This window comes from Bison bison, unplaced genomic scaffold (assembly GCF_000754665.1).
Source record: "Bison bison bison isolate TAMUID 2011002044 unplaced genomic scaffold, Bison_UMD1.0 scf7180017863946, whole genome shotgun sequence".
NCBI lineage: Eukaryota > Metazoa > Chordata > Mammalia > Artiodactyla > Bovidae > Bison > Bison bison.
In genome coordinates, this window is record NW_011494518.1 from 1 (window position 1) to 20,598 (window position 20,598).

The 20,598-nt window shown below is 35.8% G+C and overlaps 1 protein-coding gene across 2 annotated transcripts in view; it reads right to left on the minus strand.

Annotated features, from left to right (window-relative positions):
• Positions 1-1,341: 1,341 nt before the first annotated feature.
• Positions 1,342-20,598, minus strand: part of DNAJC10 (DnaJ (Hsp40) homolog, subfamily C, member 10) — a 49,484-nt gene continuing 30,227 nt past the window's right edge. For both annotated transcript variants that reach the window (XM_010833840.1, XM_010833839.1), the window contains exons 15-24: positions 17,660-17,787; positions 17,231-17,347; positions 12,830-12,931; positions 11,442-11,597; positions 10,353-10,486; positions 9,315-9,368; positions 8,878-9,025; positions 5,395-5,514; positions 3,507-3,611; positions 1,342-2,408 (exon numbers count right to left, since the gene is read on the minus strand). In XM_010833840.1, coding sequence (XP_010832142.1) covers positions 2,397-2,408; positions 3,507-3,611; positions 5,395-5,514; positions 8,878-9,025; positions 9,315-9,368; positions 10,353-10,486; positions 11,442-11,597; positions 12,830-12,931; positions 17,231-17,347; positions 17,660-17,787 — 1,076 coding nt within the window. In that variant the 3' untranslated portion in view covers positions 1,342-2,396. The remainder of the gene's footprint in view (positions 2,409-3,506; positions 3,612-5,394; positions 5,515-8,877; positions 9,026-9,314; positions 9,369-10,352; positions 10,487-11,441; positions 11,598-12,829; positions 12,932-17,230; positions 17,348-17,659; positions 17,788-20,598) is intronic.

A 20,598-nucleotide genomic window follows, 5' to 3' on the forward strand; every position in this document is an offset into this window, starting at 1 on the left:
ATCTGCGAGTTTTAAATTGTTTATTTATTTTTTCTCCCTGTTATGTTGCCCTCTGTGCTTCCAAAGCTCGGCACAGATTCGGCAGTGAGAAGGTTTCCTGATGTTTGGAAACTTCTCTCTTTTTAAGATTCCCTTCCCGGGACGGAACTCCGTTCCTCCCTCTTTTGTCTCTTTTTTTTTGTTTTTAATATTTGTTCCTACCTCCTTTCGAAGAGTTGGGTTGCTTTTCTGGGTGCCTGATGTCCGCTGCCGGCATTCAGAAGTTGTTCTGTGGAATTTACTCGACGTTTAAATGCTCTTTTGCTGAATTTGTGGGGGAGAAAGTGTTCTCCCCGTCCTACTCCTCCGCCATCTTGGCTCCTCCCCCCAAAACCACTGTCTTTAAATACCGAATGATACTGATATGATTGCAGAAAATTCTGATGTATGTTACTTTTATGATACATATTACTTAATATGTCTCCCAGGTAGCCCTGGCTTTTCAGCTAATTAATTCCACAGGCACGCACCTAGGCCTAATTATGGGGTAGATAATATTTACTATTTCATTTACTGCCTAAAAGATGTTTCTCAACAAGTAAGTCTGGAATTCCTTATATAGATAATACTACAGGTACCTATAAGCTTGTTTATGGATTCTGTGTCAGAACTGTGAATGGACAGACACTAAGGAGACAGGGCTAAGTCTTGTGATTAGTTTACTTTTGCACACTCCTCAGTGTCCAGCATGGTACTTGTACAAGTTCAGTAAATATTAAAAAAAACTTCTCTAGGTATTCCATTTTGGAATTCTTGTAGAAACAAGTCAATTGCTGAAAATCTTCTAGTGTTTGTAAATTTAATAAATGAAATACACTTGCCATTACTAATCCTAAGTTAAAAAAAAAAGCTGATGTAAGATTAAGGTTAGAAGTGACTGTCCTGTATGTGCTTACACATATAAAGTGGAATTTAAGAGAAGTTAAAAGATACATGAGAAATTATATGGGAGAGAATATGAAGAATAAGGTTAGACTTGATGAAAAAAAAAAAAACCTGATCACTTTTTGGATAAGTTGCACTTGTAAATTAAACCTTTATGAGGACATTTTGGGGAATGGGGTAAAGTGATATTAAAAAAAAAACACCCAAAACTCCCAATATAATAAAGCATAATTCAAATAGGTTTTGGGGAAATTTTAAGTTTTTTAAATAATTTGTTGACCTCTTGATTAACTGGGATTTTTACCATTCCATATACTCTGCAATATAACTAAATAACTACATGTTACAATGTTTTGTTAACGTGTAAGGAAAAAGTAATCAGATTCTTTGACTCTGAACAACTAAGAAATGAAAAGATCCCATTCTTAGATTTTTATATTTGATTTTCTTACAGAAATAACTTCAGTTATTATGTCAATATTTACCTGAAAATGGCAGCCTCCAACAGTAAATAATTGAAATAACCACAGTATCATAAGGAGCTATAGTGAAACAAACAAAATTTTTCCTTCTTGACCAATAAAGTTTTGAAGAATGAAAAACCACAACTATGAAGGAAAAAAGGCAATTGTAAATGGAGGACACGCATCAAAGCCCAGGAGCTAAAAATGAATTATTAGAAAGATGCTTCAAAAAATCAATTACCATCACAGGGAAAAACTATTATGAAAGCAGCTCAAAAAATAAATGAACACTTATCTTTAAAACAGAAATACTTGAGATAGTTTACAATGCCCAGTTAATTACTATATATATTCTACCCCCTCAGATATTTATGAATACTGTATAAGTCAATAGGATTTGTTTACTTACTGTTAGAAAATTTTTTGTCATATGTGAAAAATTACAACCAATTCTTCAACCATTAGAAAGATGGTTTTCCCACATTTTGAATGTTTTTTTAAATGAAATAATACATGGTCAGAGCATCAATCTCAGAGATTTTTTAGAACAGGTGACTAAAAACCAAGTTCTCCTTACAGGCCAGCCCCAAAACATTACGTGATAAAATACACTTTTATCTCTTAGGCCAGCCAGCCTAAACACCTTTCTGGGAGTCAGCAATCTGTGGCCCACAGGCTGAATGTGGCTGGTGGCCTATTTGTACACAGCCCTGAGTCGAGAATGGTTTTTACATTTTTTAAGGGGTTGTAACCAAAACCAAACCAGAGAATATGTAACAAAAAACCATACATGGTCTACAGAGCCTAAAATATTTATGATCTGGCCATTTATAGAAAAGTCTGCAGACCTTTCATTTATATCAATGTTGTACAGATTCAGGCAGTGCAATATTAAGTCCAAGATAAGGTTCATTTATTCCCATCAGGAATATAAGTAACTTTCTGAAAAGGTATCTTCTGATGTCATCTGTTGATTTCTTTTCAATTTTTTCTTCATTTTCAACGTCATTAAAGTTCGTCCTACAATAATAATGTAAAAGTGATTGAATTCTTTTCTCTTAAACATCTAATGTTAAAAGGTAAAAATAATTAACTGACCTAAGTTTTACTTTTTCAAAAATAATTACTTAATATTCTTATTTTATAGATCACATGGAAGTATTCCTTGTCTAACAGTGGGAAAAGGATATCTCACAATTCTCACCTGCCCATGGCATGTAATACAATTATAACTTACCACTTTCAAAGTCATCCTTTGGCACGCTCTTTAACTTAATTTCAGTTATTCTACTTTTGACTAATAATGTTTGATTTCAAATGTCTAATGAGCTAAAAGTCAGAATTCTAAAGATAAAACATTGTGAGAAAACTAACATATCCAAAATGTCAGAAAAAATTGTTCACAAAAAATGAAAAAAAAAAAACTTTCATTTCTATCTTTTAGATTTGGATAAAATAGAATTCTTGAAGTAGGCTGTAAAGCTTCGTATGTGAGGGTATCGTTCTAACATGGCTCTGTAAAGCCAGATTCTCTGGCCCTCTAGCAGCTGTGCTCTTCTTTTGTCCTTTCACCTTACAGGGGAAACAATCCAAGAAACCTTATACGTGAATGTATTAAATTCCATTCAGAAAGGATTCTACCATTTGTAAACTTGCTGGTTGGTTTCTAAGTGTCTTACAATGATACTGATTTTAAAAAAGGAAAACATGAATAGCCCTCTTTAGAAGAGCAAGAAAGAGGTTGTACCGCTTCTTGATAGATTAGTAATTCAAGGGGGTGGGGCAGGTCAAGATGAATACGGCTCCTAATATATCCTGACTATACCAAGAACAAAAGAAAACTTGCTCTCCAAGAGGTGTTTTAAGGCTCAAATCAATGCTTTTACATTTGACCAAAATTTATGACCATAGTTACTATTTTTCTGTTAAACAGCTTTACTTGTCCAAATTTCTAAGCATTTCAGAAGCTACATTCTGATTTTCATAGTTTCCAAAGAAAAAGTTTCTAACCACCTTACTGTTTTTTGAAGCTTCGCTTTACTGTTTGATACATATACTGTATAGTAAGAACACATTTAAATAATGTCTGTCAAAGTCAGTTCTAGATTTAGTCCTTACCTTATCTCTTTTCTCATGATTTTGGAGCTTTTCCAATTTTTCATATATTAAGGTAGCAATCTCTTTTGCATCTCTGGAGTCTATTTGCTCTCCCCAAGTATTTCTCTAAAATTGAAAATACTCTTCTTATAACCTTTTAAGTATCTAAACAAAACTGACATTTCCACCTAAGAAACTTGATTAAATGTTTAAAACTTAAAACTTCTTCAAGGAAATGCTGCTGGCAAAAGCAATCAACCAATAACTTACCAGAAATAAATACTAACAATACTGTTATGGAAACATGTAATTAATTGGTTAAAATGCATTGCTAACTCCAAATGTATCAAAACATCTAAACTGTATAAGAAAAGATGTCCCCAGAGGACTCAAAACATTCTAAAGTCACTGGTTGGCACAGACAAAACTTTGACCAATTACAACCATGCAAAGCCATGTATTTCCTGGTTCTCATCTGCCTATGGCAGGAAGGTGGCTGAAAAGCAGGGGGAAGGGTCAGGTCAATACATCCAGGTCTGTTTGTTTTGGATCTGGAGCCACCAGTTTCCTTCTTCCTGGTGGAACTTCAAACTGTGTGCTAGGATTCTGTTTCTGTGAATAGCTGCTCACCTGGTTGGTACTTCTCACTTTGATCTTTATTCTGCTGTGGCCTTGTCTGCTGGACTTCTGGATTCTACCCCTGCCTTTCCATTCGGACATATGGTGACATCATGTTTTCAAACAGTCCCCTGTATGGCTTGGTTAATTCTGTGACTGCTCATTATACTGATATTTCCCTAACATCATTCTACCTGAATAAGACACCTATTTATATATCTAATTCTCAAGGTGTTCTGAGAACTCAGAAGCCAGAGGAATGAAGAGTCAGGCTTTGGTATAAAGTTCCCTTACTCTGAGTTCTGCTTACCCCAGACTTTGTTGAGAGAGAGATACCTTCATCATAAATAAGAATCCTTCACTGAAAAATGTAGGTGTCTGACAAGTCTAGAATTCTGAAATTCATCATCTAGTTTCTTTAGCTCTATTTCAAAATGTATTATAATCACAAATAAATTGCACAAGATCTTAATCTGATATACTTTCTCAAAAGTTATGTATCAAAACATTTGAAATTATTTATCTCAATGTTTTACCAGAAAATGTATGCATAACAAATACTTGTCTATCACAGCTTTATTGTCAAAAATGTCTTAGTCTTTTACTTAGGAAGATGGCAAAGGTCGTGAATCCTTTTGGTTAGCAGTTACACTGGCTAAAAGGTATACACTTTTGTAATAGTGACCATAAAGACTTGGATCTGGAGCCACCAGTTTCCTTCTTCCTGGTGGAACTTCAAACTGTGTGCTAGGTCTAATGGGTTAAACTGTCTTTAAAAAGAAAGTTAAAAACCACAGTGTCAGTGGCCCAAAAAAAGAAATTATGAATGAATCACAAAACCCTAACTTTAATAGTCTAAACCATTAATGCATATTCCTCAAGATAAATTTTCAGGTACTAAGGCTATTTCAGTTATGACAGTATTCTCTTTTTTTCTTTTTCTTTCCTGGAAGAACTAATCATAAAGGTAATATATGTTAATTCTATAAAAATAGGAAACACAAAACTTCACAGAAAACAATTACCTTGAATTCTACCACCCACACAAAACCACTGTTAGTGTTTTGGTATGTGTATTTAGTAGTTCCCTATTCACGAGTTCAGAAATTTTAAGGCCCTGGAGATCATCATATCAACTGTGAGGCAGAACAAAATTTTAAAATCACTTCGTGTGTATGTGAAAAGCAGCTGTTTCAGTGGCATGCGACACAGTGAGAAACGACAAAAGGAAAGAAACTAGAAACGCTTTACCTGCTAAAGAAAAGGGACACAGAGGAAGGCATGTACATACCTTTGCCCTTTCATAAGGATACAATCTCACAGTCGGATAGGCTCTGATACCAGCTTTCTGGCAAGTTTGAGCATAAGCCTGACAGTCTACTTTTCCAGCTTTTACTTTTCCTTTAAGTGTCTGAAAAAAGAATAATATGCTTTTGTTGTTATTCTCTTTGGTATCTACTACTCTGGCAACCACAGAGCAATAGGATACTAAAAATTCTAAATATTTATAAATGCAAGGATTTGTTACTTAAAAAACCCCAAACCAAAACAACATAGTTTTAATCTTTTCCATTTAAGCAAGACTGCTTCCAAATTCTTACTAGCTCTGAACTCTTATTTACCTAGCACGGTCCCTCCAATAGCAAATAAACTCTCCTTTGCCTTATCAAGAAAATTGAGAAGCTTTACCCTGAAGGACCTCACCTTCTTCGCATCTGTCACCCACAAACGTCTGAGATTCTGTCTTTCTGTTCCTCCTATCTCCAGTCTCATCTGCTGAGGTGAGCAACTTCCTCCCATGGAAGGCTGACTATCTCAACATTCTCTGGTCCCTCCCCATCAGAGCTCTTACTCACTCGTGAGCATATACTGTTGCTGTTGTTTAGCATATATACATATGACCAAAAAAGAATCCCTTCCTTAATGGCACTGATTCCTCTAACCGCCACCCTGCTTCTTTTTCAAATTTATTCCTTGACCACTTCCCCATCATCTACTTACTATCAACACATTTTAGCTAGCTTCTGTTCTCATTGCTCCCTCTGCTGAAACTGCTGTAAGTTCACCAATGACTTCTACTTGACCAAACTCAATGAACACTTTTCAGTCTTCTTAGTGACTGTCTGACATGACTAACCACTCCTTTCTCTCCTCTTTTCTTTCCTGGCACTTATCACTAGTCTCTTGGCTACCCGATTCCTCTGGTTACTGTTCTTCATTTCCAGCAAGGGGCACTCCTACACCTGCCCCTCGAAATATCCAACCAGAGTTCCGTATTTCATCAGCATTTTTTCCCACTGTGAACAATCTCCCAGAGAGATTTTATACATCTATATGCTGCTGAACCCCAACATTCCCTTGATTGCAGTCAACTATGTACTGGCCTGTCTCAGCTAAAGCACCTTAAAGATACCATTTCTAAAATGACTCCTTTCTCCCTTAACCTATCAGCCCTTCTGTCCTACTGTTCACTTAATTCAGGCCAGAAACTAGGGCCACGCTAGGCTCCTTTTTCTCCTACACTTATCACAAATAAACACTAACTAAATCCTAGTCATTCTTATCTCTCATATTTGTTTCATTCTTTGTATGACCACTGCCATAATCCTGGTTCAGGTTATCACCTCTCACTTCAGGACAATTAAAATATCCCAGCTACCTGTAATTTTGCCCCCAAGGTTGGGGTACTAAAGGCAGACTAACTTGTGCTAGGGCACCAGCAAGGCTGCATGCAGAAGCACGCGTGTGCACACACACACACACACACACTCTCTCTCTCTCTCGCTCATAGTGAAGGTCAGAGAAATCTAGCTGGCTTGTACTCTCAGTTACAGAAGGACACTATACTGGTTTTGGTGCTCTGATCTTTCTCTCGTCTTGACGGCCAGGTTCAGTCTGTTCAGTGTGATCCTTTTACAATATAAAGTGGATCCTGACAAATCCAACAGCTCTCCTCCCATGCGTCTATAGAATACATTCTGAGCAGTATGAGCAGCGAGGAAAAGTGTACAGTGTGAGTGCAGGCAAGCTGACCAAACCATCTTGTCCTTGCCTGGCCAAGAGCCTCAGTTTTGGCCACGCCCCTTTTATCTTTATCCTCTGGTGACACTGGACCAACAGAGGAAAAGCCTGAGCCTGTTCCGCTGTCTGTGTGCCCTGCATCTCTGCAAATTCTGGCTTCTCTGTTTAGAGCACCCCTGAGACAACCCTTCCAAGGGCCATCGTCCTAGCCATACTGCAATTCTCATCTCAAACACTACCTTTTCCGGGGAGCCTTTTGTCTCCTGGTATGACTCTGACCTGCTCCCCATACTCCTGTTTTGCTCTAATTTCACTAAAGATTCTACTGATTTATATATATTTGCATTTTACCTTCCCAATAGATTAAAATCTCATTTAAAAAACATGCAATATTCATCTTTCCATTTTTTCAGCCCTAATGTTTGGCATAGTGTTTTTTACTTGGTGCTCAGGATTTGATGAATGACCTTTTAAATAATTTCTGCTATATTCAAGATACAGCTGCATTACAAAATAGCTAAATTAAGTTTTTCAGTACTTAAGAGATAAGGGAATAAAACATTTTTGTTAGGATTACTGGAGAAAAAGAAGCATAAGAGGAAAAAAAGATATAATATGTAGAAAAAAAAAAAAAAAGAATAACCTTTTATTTCAAAAACCAGTGAATAACTAAAACTATCTCTTACGGCTCCACAGGAGTTTGAAATCTCTCTGGATGCTCAGCTTCCGTTTCAGGCTGGTGGAACTAGTGCTGGCTTTCTCATTCTAATGAATGTTCTGTAGCCAAAGGCAAAATTCCTTGAGTACAGAGGTGGGGAAGCTAACAATTTAGGACTTATGACAGAAACACCAAAATAAACCGCGTTTACTTTTATTTTGTAAGTGTTCATCGAGTTAAGACACCGGGGATATACAGATAGGTACATATACTGCTTTCAAGAAGCTCACAGTTTCTGGAGGAGACAGATATAGTTAACATACAATGTGTAAGCATCCTGAAGGGGTACTGGGAAGGGGAGAGAATACAGAAATCCCACTGGAGCTGGGTTTTGTAGATTAGGGACAAAAAAACAATCCAGATGGCCAAAGTAAGGAAAACGCATTTTAGAGAGGGAACAGCATGTACGTAAAAGCACTTGTTCAGAGAACCTGGAGTACGTTGTCGTGCCTGCAGTATACTGTCAGGGAGAGGGAAAAAGCTAAAGAGGTCAGGAGGGTCAGTTTAGACAGCTGTAATCAAGAACGCATGTCAAGAAATGTGGTTAACAGAAAGCTAGAGAAGGCAATATTTCAGAAAGATCATTACAGTGGAACTGAAGAGGGAAGACTGGCAGTATGAGACTAGTTAAGAGGCGCGTATAACTAAGTCTAGATGATGAAGGCGTGACCAACAGGCTAGCAGAGGGATGACAGATTTCAAAGAAGTTTAGGAGACTGAACTGACAGGATCTAGTGACAGGACCTAGTGACTGCCTGGAGGGCAGCAGGAAGAAAATAAAGAACAAGGGAAGAAGTGAGGTTTCTGGCTTATTTTGGTTAAGTAGATGTTTTCAATCAAGATAGGTAGGTAGGTAGTTACAAGCTTTAGTGAAGAAGCAAGAACCTACTGCAAAGATCAAAATCACAGAAATGGAACAGAGTTTTTAAATTCAGAGGAAACTTTTAAGGAAAAAATTATTATTTACAAAATCTTATCTAATTATTAAAACATGAGTGTGACTACAACTTATTTCAGTAGATAGATAAGACTTACCCTAGCCAAGAGCTCAAACTCTGGAGCAAAGTTCTGGCAAGGTCCACACCAAGGAGCATAGAAATCAACCACCCAATGGTTTTTCCCTTGTAAAACCTTTTCATTGAAAGTCTGAGGTGTTAGATCTATAGATGCTTGAGGTAAAAATCTGTGACAAGGGATCAAAATTATTTATTATACAAGTCAAAGCAAACATCTAGAACAGACTATTGCAAATCTTTATAAGTTAAAAATAGACTTCAAAGAAAGACAATATAATAAAGCATAACCTTATCTTGGTAAATTAGTCTTTCCTAAGTGCTAGAACTTTCCTAAGTAAGTGTTACTTAGGAGAAAAGTGCTAGAACCTTAACTGAGTAAATTTAGCCACAGACATAAGAGGAAGGTAAAGAGCATTGAATATAATTTATACAATTATACATAATTTAATTACTCACCCTAGACCCCAGATTCTTAGAGAATAAGCATCTCTATTCCAACCATTGTAACTACTGAAAGAAGAAAAATATGTAAGTTGTAAACCGTTATTTCTATTATTGGGTATGTTCAGAAAACAATTCCTTTGTAGCAATTTAAAAGTTCAGTTGACTGACTTTATCTGGCACCTCTTTTCTCAGATATACCTTAGCCACAAATACTAAGCTTACAAGGCTTACATTGCTTTCCAAACATATTTTTTCTAGTCTCGACGTTTTTGTGTGTGAGTATGCTCAAAACAGACCTAAATGTTTAGATGTCTGCTGGACATCTCCCAAAGACCTACGGTAATGGCAAAACTCAAAATCTCCAAGGCTTTGGTTCTGAAACCTTTACCCTGGTTATTACAGTCCATCAAATTCCTATCCACTTTTTAAGACACATGTCAACAGGGACAGCATAAATGCAGCCTCATGATTTCCTCTCATGGTTGTGATCCTTTTCTCTGAAATCCATGGTTCATTTCTACTTTTTAATAATATTTATTATATTCTGTCTTGTATTTGAGTTTCCTACTTGAAATGCCATATGGTGTTGTTGAAACAGCATGGGTGACACCGATCTGAGCTCAAAGCCCAACCTCAAACCTTCGCAGATGTGTGACTTGGGAAAGTTATCCAAGGTCTGTGAAACAGTTTATTTATCTGTAATAGTAAGGAAGGGTAATAATTCTTACTTCTCAAGAGTATGTGTGAAGACAAGTGGAAATAATGTGAGCAAAAAGTCTCTAGTACAGTACCTGAAACCAAAGAGGGGCTTAATAAATGTTCCTCCTCTCATTTCCTTCTATACCAGACTGTCAGCTTCACAATCGGTGTGCCCAGGCAGTCCACTTTTCGCTTTGTAAATTCCTCATTCCCACACTATTTTAAATAAGGTGTGGGTTCTCCCAAAATACTGAGTGGTTTAACTTTTATTTAGTTAGCATAACTTTAAAATTTTAACTGTATAAAAATAAATGATTATATAAATGCCTTCAAATTTTAGAGAATACTTACTGATATTCATAAGCTTTATTTGATTTTTGGGGAAAAAATCTTATCTCAGGGTATCTCCGAACATTTTCTTGGGCACAAAAAGAATGATACTGTTGGCAGTCTATACTGCCCACATTGATCAGTCCAATTAATGTCTATAAAAGAAAAAAAAAATGAATAGATCAAAGTAATTAGAATTAAATTACCTCCATAACAATTTTTTATGTTTACAATAGAGAAGTAGTTACCGTTAGATGGTTACTATATTATCTACCAGTGATTTTTGCCAAATACAAATGGTTAAGGGCTTAAAACATAATAGAACATTTACAGTAATGAATTGGAAATCTAATTTTGTAGTCAAAAACTTACTAAAATTATTGTAAACTAAATAACTGATTTCATTCATCTATTACATGGGGAAAATTACATATATCTAAAATTTGATGTGTCAGAAACCAAGAACTAATGAATTTCTTTGCAACAGTACTTTAAAATTACTTTTTAAAATGGAAATGTGGATTGCAGATAGCATACTGAGTCATGCCCGAATTTAAAAATTTTATTGAAAAGAGTGGAAAATTATATTATTATGAATTTAAATACTAGAAAGAATGTTAACTCTTAGGTTTATTCATTTTTTACCTTATAAATAAAATAGTAATTGCGTTTTCCATTCTGATATTTAAATAATTTGTTTCCAATCTTTCATTATTTATAATGCTCTGTAGGAAATTTAAAAATCTAACTATTTCATTGATCAAGGCCATTTTTTTCTTTATTATCTTATAATACTGTGAAGAAACTGTATTTCTAAGCTCTAACAATGAAGAGGTAGAAAAAATATTAATATGAAACAAAGAGGATCTTTGTGTTGATGTTGGCAGAAATTTGGTCAAACCAAGTGACACAGAAAAAAGGGTCATTATTGTATATTATTCAGCACCAGACAGAAGTAGAGTTGAAATCTAATCGTTATATAAAAAACAATCAAAACTCTTATTAAGTGACAATCTGGAGGTAGGTTCATTCATCTCAGTTTCAAAGTAATTGTTAAATAAACATTCTTAGTAAATGTTAAGACTTGGACAATAAATTCTTTTACTATACCCGGGCCATTCTTTTCCATTCTGGCATTAAGACTTGACATGGATGACACCATGGAGAATAGAAATCAACCATCCAGACTTCATCATGCTTTCTTTGTTTAACCAGTTCGTTGAAAGTGGTAGGTGTCAAAGAGATCACTGAAGGATTCATAAGATCCTAAAGAGAATATACCATTCATTGTAACAGATATAAAAAAGAGTAGTTCACATAGTCTTGGGCAAATTGTTGGTATATGTCACTTGGAAAAGTTTCTGCTTTTGAATGATCAAAGGATACATTAGGATATTTAAAGAGAATCTATAGTGGATTATTTTAAAAAAGGAAGAAATGATCCTTAATTTACTTTTTAAGTTTGGATTCTGCCCATCAGTCTTATTAAATCAAGGAATATTTTCTTATCTCTATGTATCACTAAAACCATCTTAGGCAGAGAAAAGTGGCAACTTTAAGGTTGTGGGTAGATGAGGCAAGAGATTCAAGAGCTGCCCAGATGTCTACATAGGCCACATAGTTCTTTTTGGAACCAATAACTGGTTTGGAAAGGACCCTTTAATTATTAATGGAAAGCCTACTATCCTGTTTTTCTGACATTCCCACTTGAGATACTGCACAACCTCAGATCACTTGTTTCAAATGCTGTTTTGTTAATAACAAGCTTCAGTCTATCATGACTGGGTAATACGAATCATGTTAGCTTCCCCTGGGGAGACAAACAACACAAAACAAAAAGCTATTATTTTTCAGGAGGAGGAAGAGAAGAGTAGGACAGAGGCTGGGAGGGCAACTGCATAGATAATATGCTACGATTGTTCATTTTTTTAGGAGTCCCCTGTTAACTATTTTAGTCAATTAAGATTTGTAGTGATTAAAAAAAAAGGTGGGTAGATGCTCCAGTAGAGCACTTCTGGGCTAAGAACACAGCAGGCTTGGCATAAGCTGCTGAGGCGTGCAGAATCCTTCCATTGGTGGCTGAGGTAAGACTGTCCTTAGCCACATATTTCTTGGAACTATCCAAGAATGGGATTCACTGCTATCTAATCTATATGGGACCAAAAAGAAATAATCTGTGGTAGATTAGAGAAAGCTAGAGAAAACAGGGGCGGGGAGAGGGGTGACAAGGCTTTATGTAGAAGTTTTAATTTCACGTATTTAATTGTGTCCACCAAGTACAAGGCACCATACTAGGTAACAAACAAAGCACACACTAGCTATGAACTCTGAGAATAAGTCTATTAATAAAAGAGTAGAAAAGTTAAAAAATAATTTTGTCAGAAGATGTTTTTGGCATAAAAATAACAAATCCTATTATTAAACATTACTAAATACTCATATGAAGTATATACACACATGGAAGGATTTATAGCTATATAGGCTATAACTTAAAATACCTCTACGAACTCCAAGATCTGTTCAGCAGAGTGATGTCCTTCATATTCATGAATGTTGGACTGGTTGAATACCACTGTTGTTGGATAAGCCTGAATGTTATACTGTTAGGAATGAAAATACAAATTAAACATAAGATTCTACATACTTTACCTATTTGCTTCAAATTTATAACCAGCTTGCCTTAAGTAACAGCAACAAGATTTTAAAAGACTCAATGCCTAACTGATGACTGAAAAATTTTAGCCTAGCCAAATTTAACAAAGGAAATAGATTTACTGCTGTATCCTCAGCAGCTGATTCTTATGTATAGTTACTCCATTTGCCATAAAATCCATAGGCACCGAAACACTGAGAAGTGAGCACGGGCATTTATTTATTTATTTTTTTTTGATAAAAACAGTCCCACAGCATTTATTGTCATCTGGTAATAACATAAGGGTGAGCAGAACAATATGAATACATGTTTTAGAACTACATCTCTAACAAAGGACACCTAAAAAAACCAATGGTATTGCCAAACAATTTCTCACTTCATCTGTCACTTCTAGTTGGAGACACTTTGGAGCAGAGTAATGTTATCTCCTTTTAGCATGATCCGACCCAGTTGTTTTCTTGACTTTGTTTTAGAATGAATCTCTTCCGCGTCATCTAATACGAGGTTCATATACTCATCAAAACCAATGATACAGCCCTCTATCTGCATATTCACTTGCTCATAAAGCCACACCTGAATCCGCGATCTATTTTGCAAGTATCTGAAGATGAGATTGATGGGCTGCACCATCACCTTCCGCACCTTCTGGCCCTGGCCCGAGCACGGGCATTTATGAGTGCAGTCCTCTCCTACTCGCCTGAACCAGGATGGATGGGATAAGAGCAGACTGGGGTCTAGTTTGAGTGTTTTATTATTTTTTTTTAAACCATAATAAACACTCCAATTTGTTCAGAAGTGGAAGAAAATCAAGGACATAAAAATAGCAAGAATAAGGAAATAAACTAATAATCCACGTGCACACAGCCATTTTTAGATTAGAGAATTATGAATCATGTGCTAAAAATGAGGTCACTTTTTATTCTTTGCACAAAACAGCTTTTATGGCATGTGTGTGTGTATATATATACACATACATACATAAACCACTATAATTTCCTTCCTCAGAATTAACATGAGCACTAATTCAGGAAGCACTTCTCAAGCTTTTTATTTTTTAAAAGGTTATAAACAGATCCCTATCTCTAAATTTGCTGTAGCTGAACTATATGAATCCTCAATGCTGACAAGCACTCATTAGCAAACTGAACTTCAAAAATAATTTTAGAAAAAGCAATGGAAATATTTATCAAACTTTTGTAAATGAGTACAAATAACCCATTAGATGGAAAAAACATTTATCTAACATTTGACAGGTCCTTACTATGTGTTGAGCACCTTTTTAGCACTGAAATGCAGTTTCTCATCTGTTCCTCACAACAAGTCTATTTGGAAGCTAAAATTACTGAATCAACTTTATAGATGAGGAAACTGAGGTACTGAGAGGCTCAGGGACTTGGTGAAGGTTAACCAATTAGTGAGTAAGGAATCCTGGCCTCTATTCCAGGTGAATTTGATACCTTGATATTTGATATTTCCAGGTTTAAATATCTACACTCTGCTTAATTATCTACACAAAATTAAAAACTGAGATGAAAAGTAGAAAAACTATAGGAATTCAAATTACTGTTGAACACAATTCTTCATTTTTGCGTAGCAACTTTTTGAAGTCCCATACAAGACATTTAAAACCAAAGGCCCTACTTATTTCATTTTTTAAACTTATTTTAATGAAATTTCAAACATGATATAGAGAGAGACTCATCTAACAAATACATATCTCTACCGCTACATTTAAGGACAATTAACTTTTCTGCTGTTCTGGCAGATTTTAGGAGGTTCTCCTTTTTGATCCCATTTCCTTCCCTTCCCGATGCTAGGAGTAACCAATATCCTGAAATAAGCATGTATCCAATCCACTGATGTTTTACACTTTTGCTACATGCGCGTGTATTCCTAAACAGTATACTGTGATGTCCGAGCACTTATGAACTTTCTATAATTTTATCACACTCTGTATACTAGTCTACAATCTGCTTTTTTCATTATAGTCTTGAGATTTACCAAACATGCTGGTAAAGACAGATCTAGTTTTAAATCCTCTATGATTATTCTACTGTATGACTGGATAATTTATTTATTCATGTACTTGCTACTACACTGGTCAGCTAAATTTTTTTAATTTGACGGAGGGAGGGTATATGACCATCGTAATAATTTGTACTTTCTTGAGGACCAGTAAAGTTGAACGTTTTTCACATTTATCGAATTTCTGCCTTTATAAAATGTCTAAACCTCATTCTTTTGCTATTTTAAAAAACTGATCTGTAGTCTTTAAACATTCTGGACAGTAAGGCTTTGTCAGTTGTATGTGCTGCAAATACTTCCTCAGTCTGTTGTTTCGACTTTATAACGTCTCTTTCTTTGGCAATAGTTTAACATTCAGTGAAGCTAAAATCATTCATAACTTTTATCCTCAGTGGATGTGTGCACTGGCAGGCATGAGCATCTCTGTGGAATGAATTATTCCTCACATAGATGCATAAAGATTTCACCCTACATTTATTTCTATTATGGTTTTAAAACACATTACTTCCTAAAAAAATTGAAATATAGTTGATTTACAACATTGGGTAGGCTTCAGTTCTACAGCAAGATGATTTAGTTATATATATATATATTTCAGATTATTTTCCACTATAGGTTATTACCACATATTGAATATAATTCCCTGTGCTGTACACTGTCTTTGTTGCTTATTTTATGTGTAGTAGTGTGTATCTATTAATCTCATACTTGTAACTCATCACCTCAGGCTTTGCTAACAATGTTTGTTTTGTTTGTGAGCATGTCTCTGTTTTGTATACAGGCTGATTTGTGTAATTTTTAAGATTCCACATATAAGTGATATCGTATAATACTTGGCTTTCTCTGTCTGACTTACTTCACTAAGTATAACATTCTTTGGCCAAGTAATATCCTTTGTGTACACACAACACCGCCCCCCCCCCCCCGCCCCCAACACACACATCTTAAGCCAATTGTCTGCTGATAGCCACTTGGGTTGTTTCCATATCATGGCTATTGTAAATAGTGCTTCTATGAACTGTATCTCTTCAAATTAGAGTTTGTTTTTTTTGGATATATACCCAGGGTTAGGATCGCTGGATCATATGGTAGCTCTATTGTTAGTTTTTTAAGGATCCTTCATATTCTCCATAGTGGCTGTACCAATTTATATTCCCATCAACAGTGTAGGAGGGCTCATTTTTCTCTATACCGTCTTCAGGGTTTACTATTTGTAGATGTTTGGATGACAGCCATCCTAAATAATGTGAGGTGATACTATGGTGATTTACATTTCTCTAATAACCAGAGCTGAACAACTTTCCATAGACCTGTTGGCTATCTGTATACCTTCATCATGATAATTACTGAAAATCATCAGAAATTCAGTGCTCAAGTTTCTCCAATTATATTTTTTTGAGTTGGTTTGTTTGAATACAAGGCCTGAACACTGTATTTGAACGACAGTCTTATCAGTCCTTTTAATATCTTTTTTCCTTCTTTCAATGTGTATGTCCAGTAAACTGCTATTTGTCCCAAAAAGTTCTCTACATGCTGGGATTTGAAGATTGTATGCATACCTGCATATCACTTACTATGTCCTGTAACTGGATTTCCTATACACTAATATCTGTAGGCTTGATCTGATTTAGGATTCCCCCCCCAAAAATATTTTATAATTTCTATTTCTTCCTAAACTGAACAGTAAACATTTATTAACCTAAGAAAGTATGTTATGTAAATAAAGGTTTAAAAAAGCCTGCTTAATTTCTATAAACTACATTTAGAAGACAAAGAATAAAAACTATGGGTTGCCAAAAAGAAAGCATAGTGAAAGTGTTAGTTGCTCAGTCCTGTCCGACTCTTTGCAACCCCACTGACTGCAATCCGCCAGGCTCCTCTGTCCACAGACAAGAATACTGGAGTGGGTAGCCACACCCTTCTCTAGGGCATCTTCCTGACCCAAGGTTCAAACCCGGGTCTCCTGCATTGCAGGCAGATTACCATCTGAGTGACCAGACACACCCATAGATTGAAAAAGGTAATATTAAATTAAAAAAAAACCTTAAATATTTATGTTTAATCCAATCATAATTTTATATCATTTTGATGAAATTATTTAAGTAATATGTTACTACTCTAAATGTTAGATGTACTTTTGAAAGTTATTTTATTGCTTTAGTGTGAGGCTGCTGAAACATTTTACGAAAACATTAGAAGAAATATTTATACTTTGCCTTACCATGTTACAGAGTCCTTCATGAACTGTACAGTCTAATGTACCAAACTTAAGCTGACCATAAAGATGCTTTGATGCTTTTCGCAGCTCTGGCAATAAAGCTCGACATGGTGGACACCACTATTGAAGAAAAAATATTCATAAGCACCAAGCCAAATGAAACCAAAAAAACCACATTTTTTTGCAACAAGCAATATGCTAAGATAAACAATATTTATTACTGTTACAAATCTTAAGCATTTATATACTCAGTCCTTGGAAGGGCAAGTATGTCAGCCTTTCTTAAAAACAGTATGTAACAGCAGCCAAATTGAGTAACATGATTCTAATATTCATTGTTCAAGGTTACCTAGAAAATGCTTTTTTTTTTTTTTTGGTCATAACAAGAGAAAACCTGAAAATGTTTAAATATGACAGATAAATATAACTTACAGGGGCAAAAAAATCAACTAGCCATGGTTCTTTTTCATTGGCAGGAAAATTTTGAGGTCCAAGTGTGGTAACATGAGAATTGACACTTTCCTTGGCAAAGGCAAGTATGTCATATAGAATCTTCTTTCCTTTGAAACAGAGAAAAGAGAAAAATTAAAATCTACACTTTGTCTTTTTATCCATAGAAACATTTCAAAGCTTTTATACTTGAAATATTGAAGAGAAGATAAACTTATGAACAAATTGATTTGGTGGAGGTTTTAGTGTTCTGTATACTACGTTAAGTTTGCTCTGCCAGAGAAACCTTTGCTTTACACTCTGCTTCTTGCAGGATCAGATAAAACGTCAAGACCTCTTTGAAAATTTCCTTCATCCTCAGTAGGAGAATTATTTCCTCCCAACGTTCTTGGAGTTCTTTTTGCTTGCCTGAACTACTGTTATGGCCTAACTCTGAAGTCGGTTTCTTCAACCTAGACTTCTCTTATGAATTCAAGACCTGAGTTACCCAGTGGAAATATTTACCTGGATGTCATATGGACATTTCAAACAAAATATACACAAATCAAAGTTGAGTTCTTCTTCCCTAAACTTGCTCCTTTTCTCACCTTTCCTACCTTGACAATAGTGTAATCATCCACTAGGTGCTAAAAAGATTTCCTAGAGTGATTCTTGCTTTCTCTCTTTGCCTGTATCACAGCTCCAACCATTCTATCTCTTACCATCTCCAACCCCGATTTAGGCTACTGCCTAAATGTAGTCTAGCCTACTGAAATAACCAAGCTGGTCTTTCTATTCTGCCTTCCTTAACTAATTCATTTTCTACACTGCTACCAGAGGCAAGTTACAAAAACATTAATCTGATCATGTGGTCCCCTTGCTTAAAGGCCACTGCTTAAAGAATATACTCCTTGGCTTCGCAAATACTAGCTTTCTTAGGACCACAACATAATCCATTTTCCCATGTGCCCTCTGATTTATTCACTCAATAGTTAATATTAAGTAAAGCACCTATTATGTGTCAGGTCCTGTTTTAAATGCCATAGCACATGCAAAATAAGAGATACACACTTTCTCTTTAAGGAGTTCATAGGCCAATAGAAAAGAAACATTTCCTAAATATTTAAATGGTGATAAATGATACCACATTGTCCTGCTCTTTCCTCACTCTTTAGCTACTGCTGCTTGAATTGCTTCATAAATTCTTCTTTCTTTGACAGTCTTAAAAATGATTCACAGGACCCCAATCTTGTCTCTGTATTCACTTTTGGACAAGGTCATCCTCACCCAAGACTTCAATTACCAATGAAAGAATTTTAGCCCAAACTCTTCTCCTGAGACCAGGCCTATATTCAACTGTGAACCAGGGGTGTGTACTTCATGTCACCTTCTCCCCCAGTGCTCTCTTTCTTACAGAATGGTGCAGTCAGTCACTCAGTTGCCAAGTCAGAAACTTGAGTTTCCTTTTCTTATCTCCCTACATTTAAACACAATCATCAAGTTATACTGATTTTGCATTCATTTAAAAACTGTCTACTTCTCATCTACATTACCAATCTTGTCTTACATAAGTGACTACATCAGACTTCTACTTGCTTTCCCTCCCTCCAATTCTAGGCATCCAGTTAACTTTCTAAAATGTAGAACTAGTTAAGGCACACCTCTGCTTAAACCCATGAAAGCCTTTGCTCTGTTGCCAGGATAGAGTCCAAACTACTTTATTACCTGACAGATGAAACACACTATTGGGACCCCAGTGCCATTTCCAGCCTTAAGTCTCATTCCTTTCCACACTCCACATTCCAATTATCCTAAAATTCTTGCCTTCTAAAAATGAATAAGGCTCTCTCTTATTTCAGAGTCCCAGAATACACTTAACGGTTCCTGTGCTTGGAACGTATTTAACACCTCTTTATTTGTATAACCATTATTTTTACTTAGATCTCAATGAAGAGACTGCTTTCTCTAACCTCAGAAAATTACCCCATCTATGTATTCTTCCTAAGTGTAACCCATGCTCATATTAGGGTAGATATCTCCAAGATCGCCTTCAATGACCCATACAACTGTTGTACCAGGGCTGGTGTATATAATCAATAGAATATGGTGAGTGTGCTGGTTTATACTGTCTGAGATCAGATTATAAAAGATATCATTGCTTCTGTGTATGTGTGTCTCTCTGATCATTCATTCTGGGATAAGCAAGCAGCCCCACAGAAAGGTCACCTGGTGAGGAACCGAGGCCTCCTGGCTATGCCATGAGTCAGTCTGGAGCCAAATCTGCCAGCCACAGTCCAATCTTCAGATGACTATAGTCCTTACTCACTGGGATTGCAACCTCATGAAAAAACCCAAGCCAGAACCACTCAGCTAAGCTGTTTTCAGCTTCCTGAACACTAGAAACTGTGTTGAGTTAATAAGTGTTCATTGTTTTAAACTGCTTAGTTTATACAATGGAGAAAAGACAATCTCTTTAACAAGTTGTGTTGGGAAAACTTTTCACTTATAAAAGAATGAAACTAGAACACTTTCTAACACCATACAGAAAAATAAACTCAAAATGGATTAAAGATCTAAACGTAAGACCAGAAACTATAAAACTCCTAGAGGAAAACATAGGCAAAACACTTTCTGACATAAATCACAGCAGGATACTCTATGGCCCACCTCCCACAGTAATGGAAATAAAAGCAAAAATAAATAAATGGGACCTAAGTAAACTTAAAAGCTTTTGCACAACAAAGGAAATTATAAGCAAGGTGAAAAGACAGCCTTCAGAATGGGAGAAGAAATAGCAAACGAAGCAACTGACAAAGAATTCATCTCAAAAATATACAAGCAGCTCCTGCAGCTCAATTCCAGAAAAATAAATGACCCAAGCAAAAAATGGGCCAAAGAACTAAACAGACATTTCTCCAAAGAAGACATACAGATGGCTAACA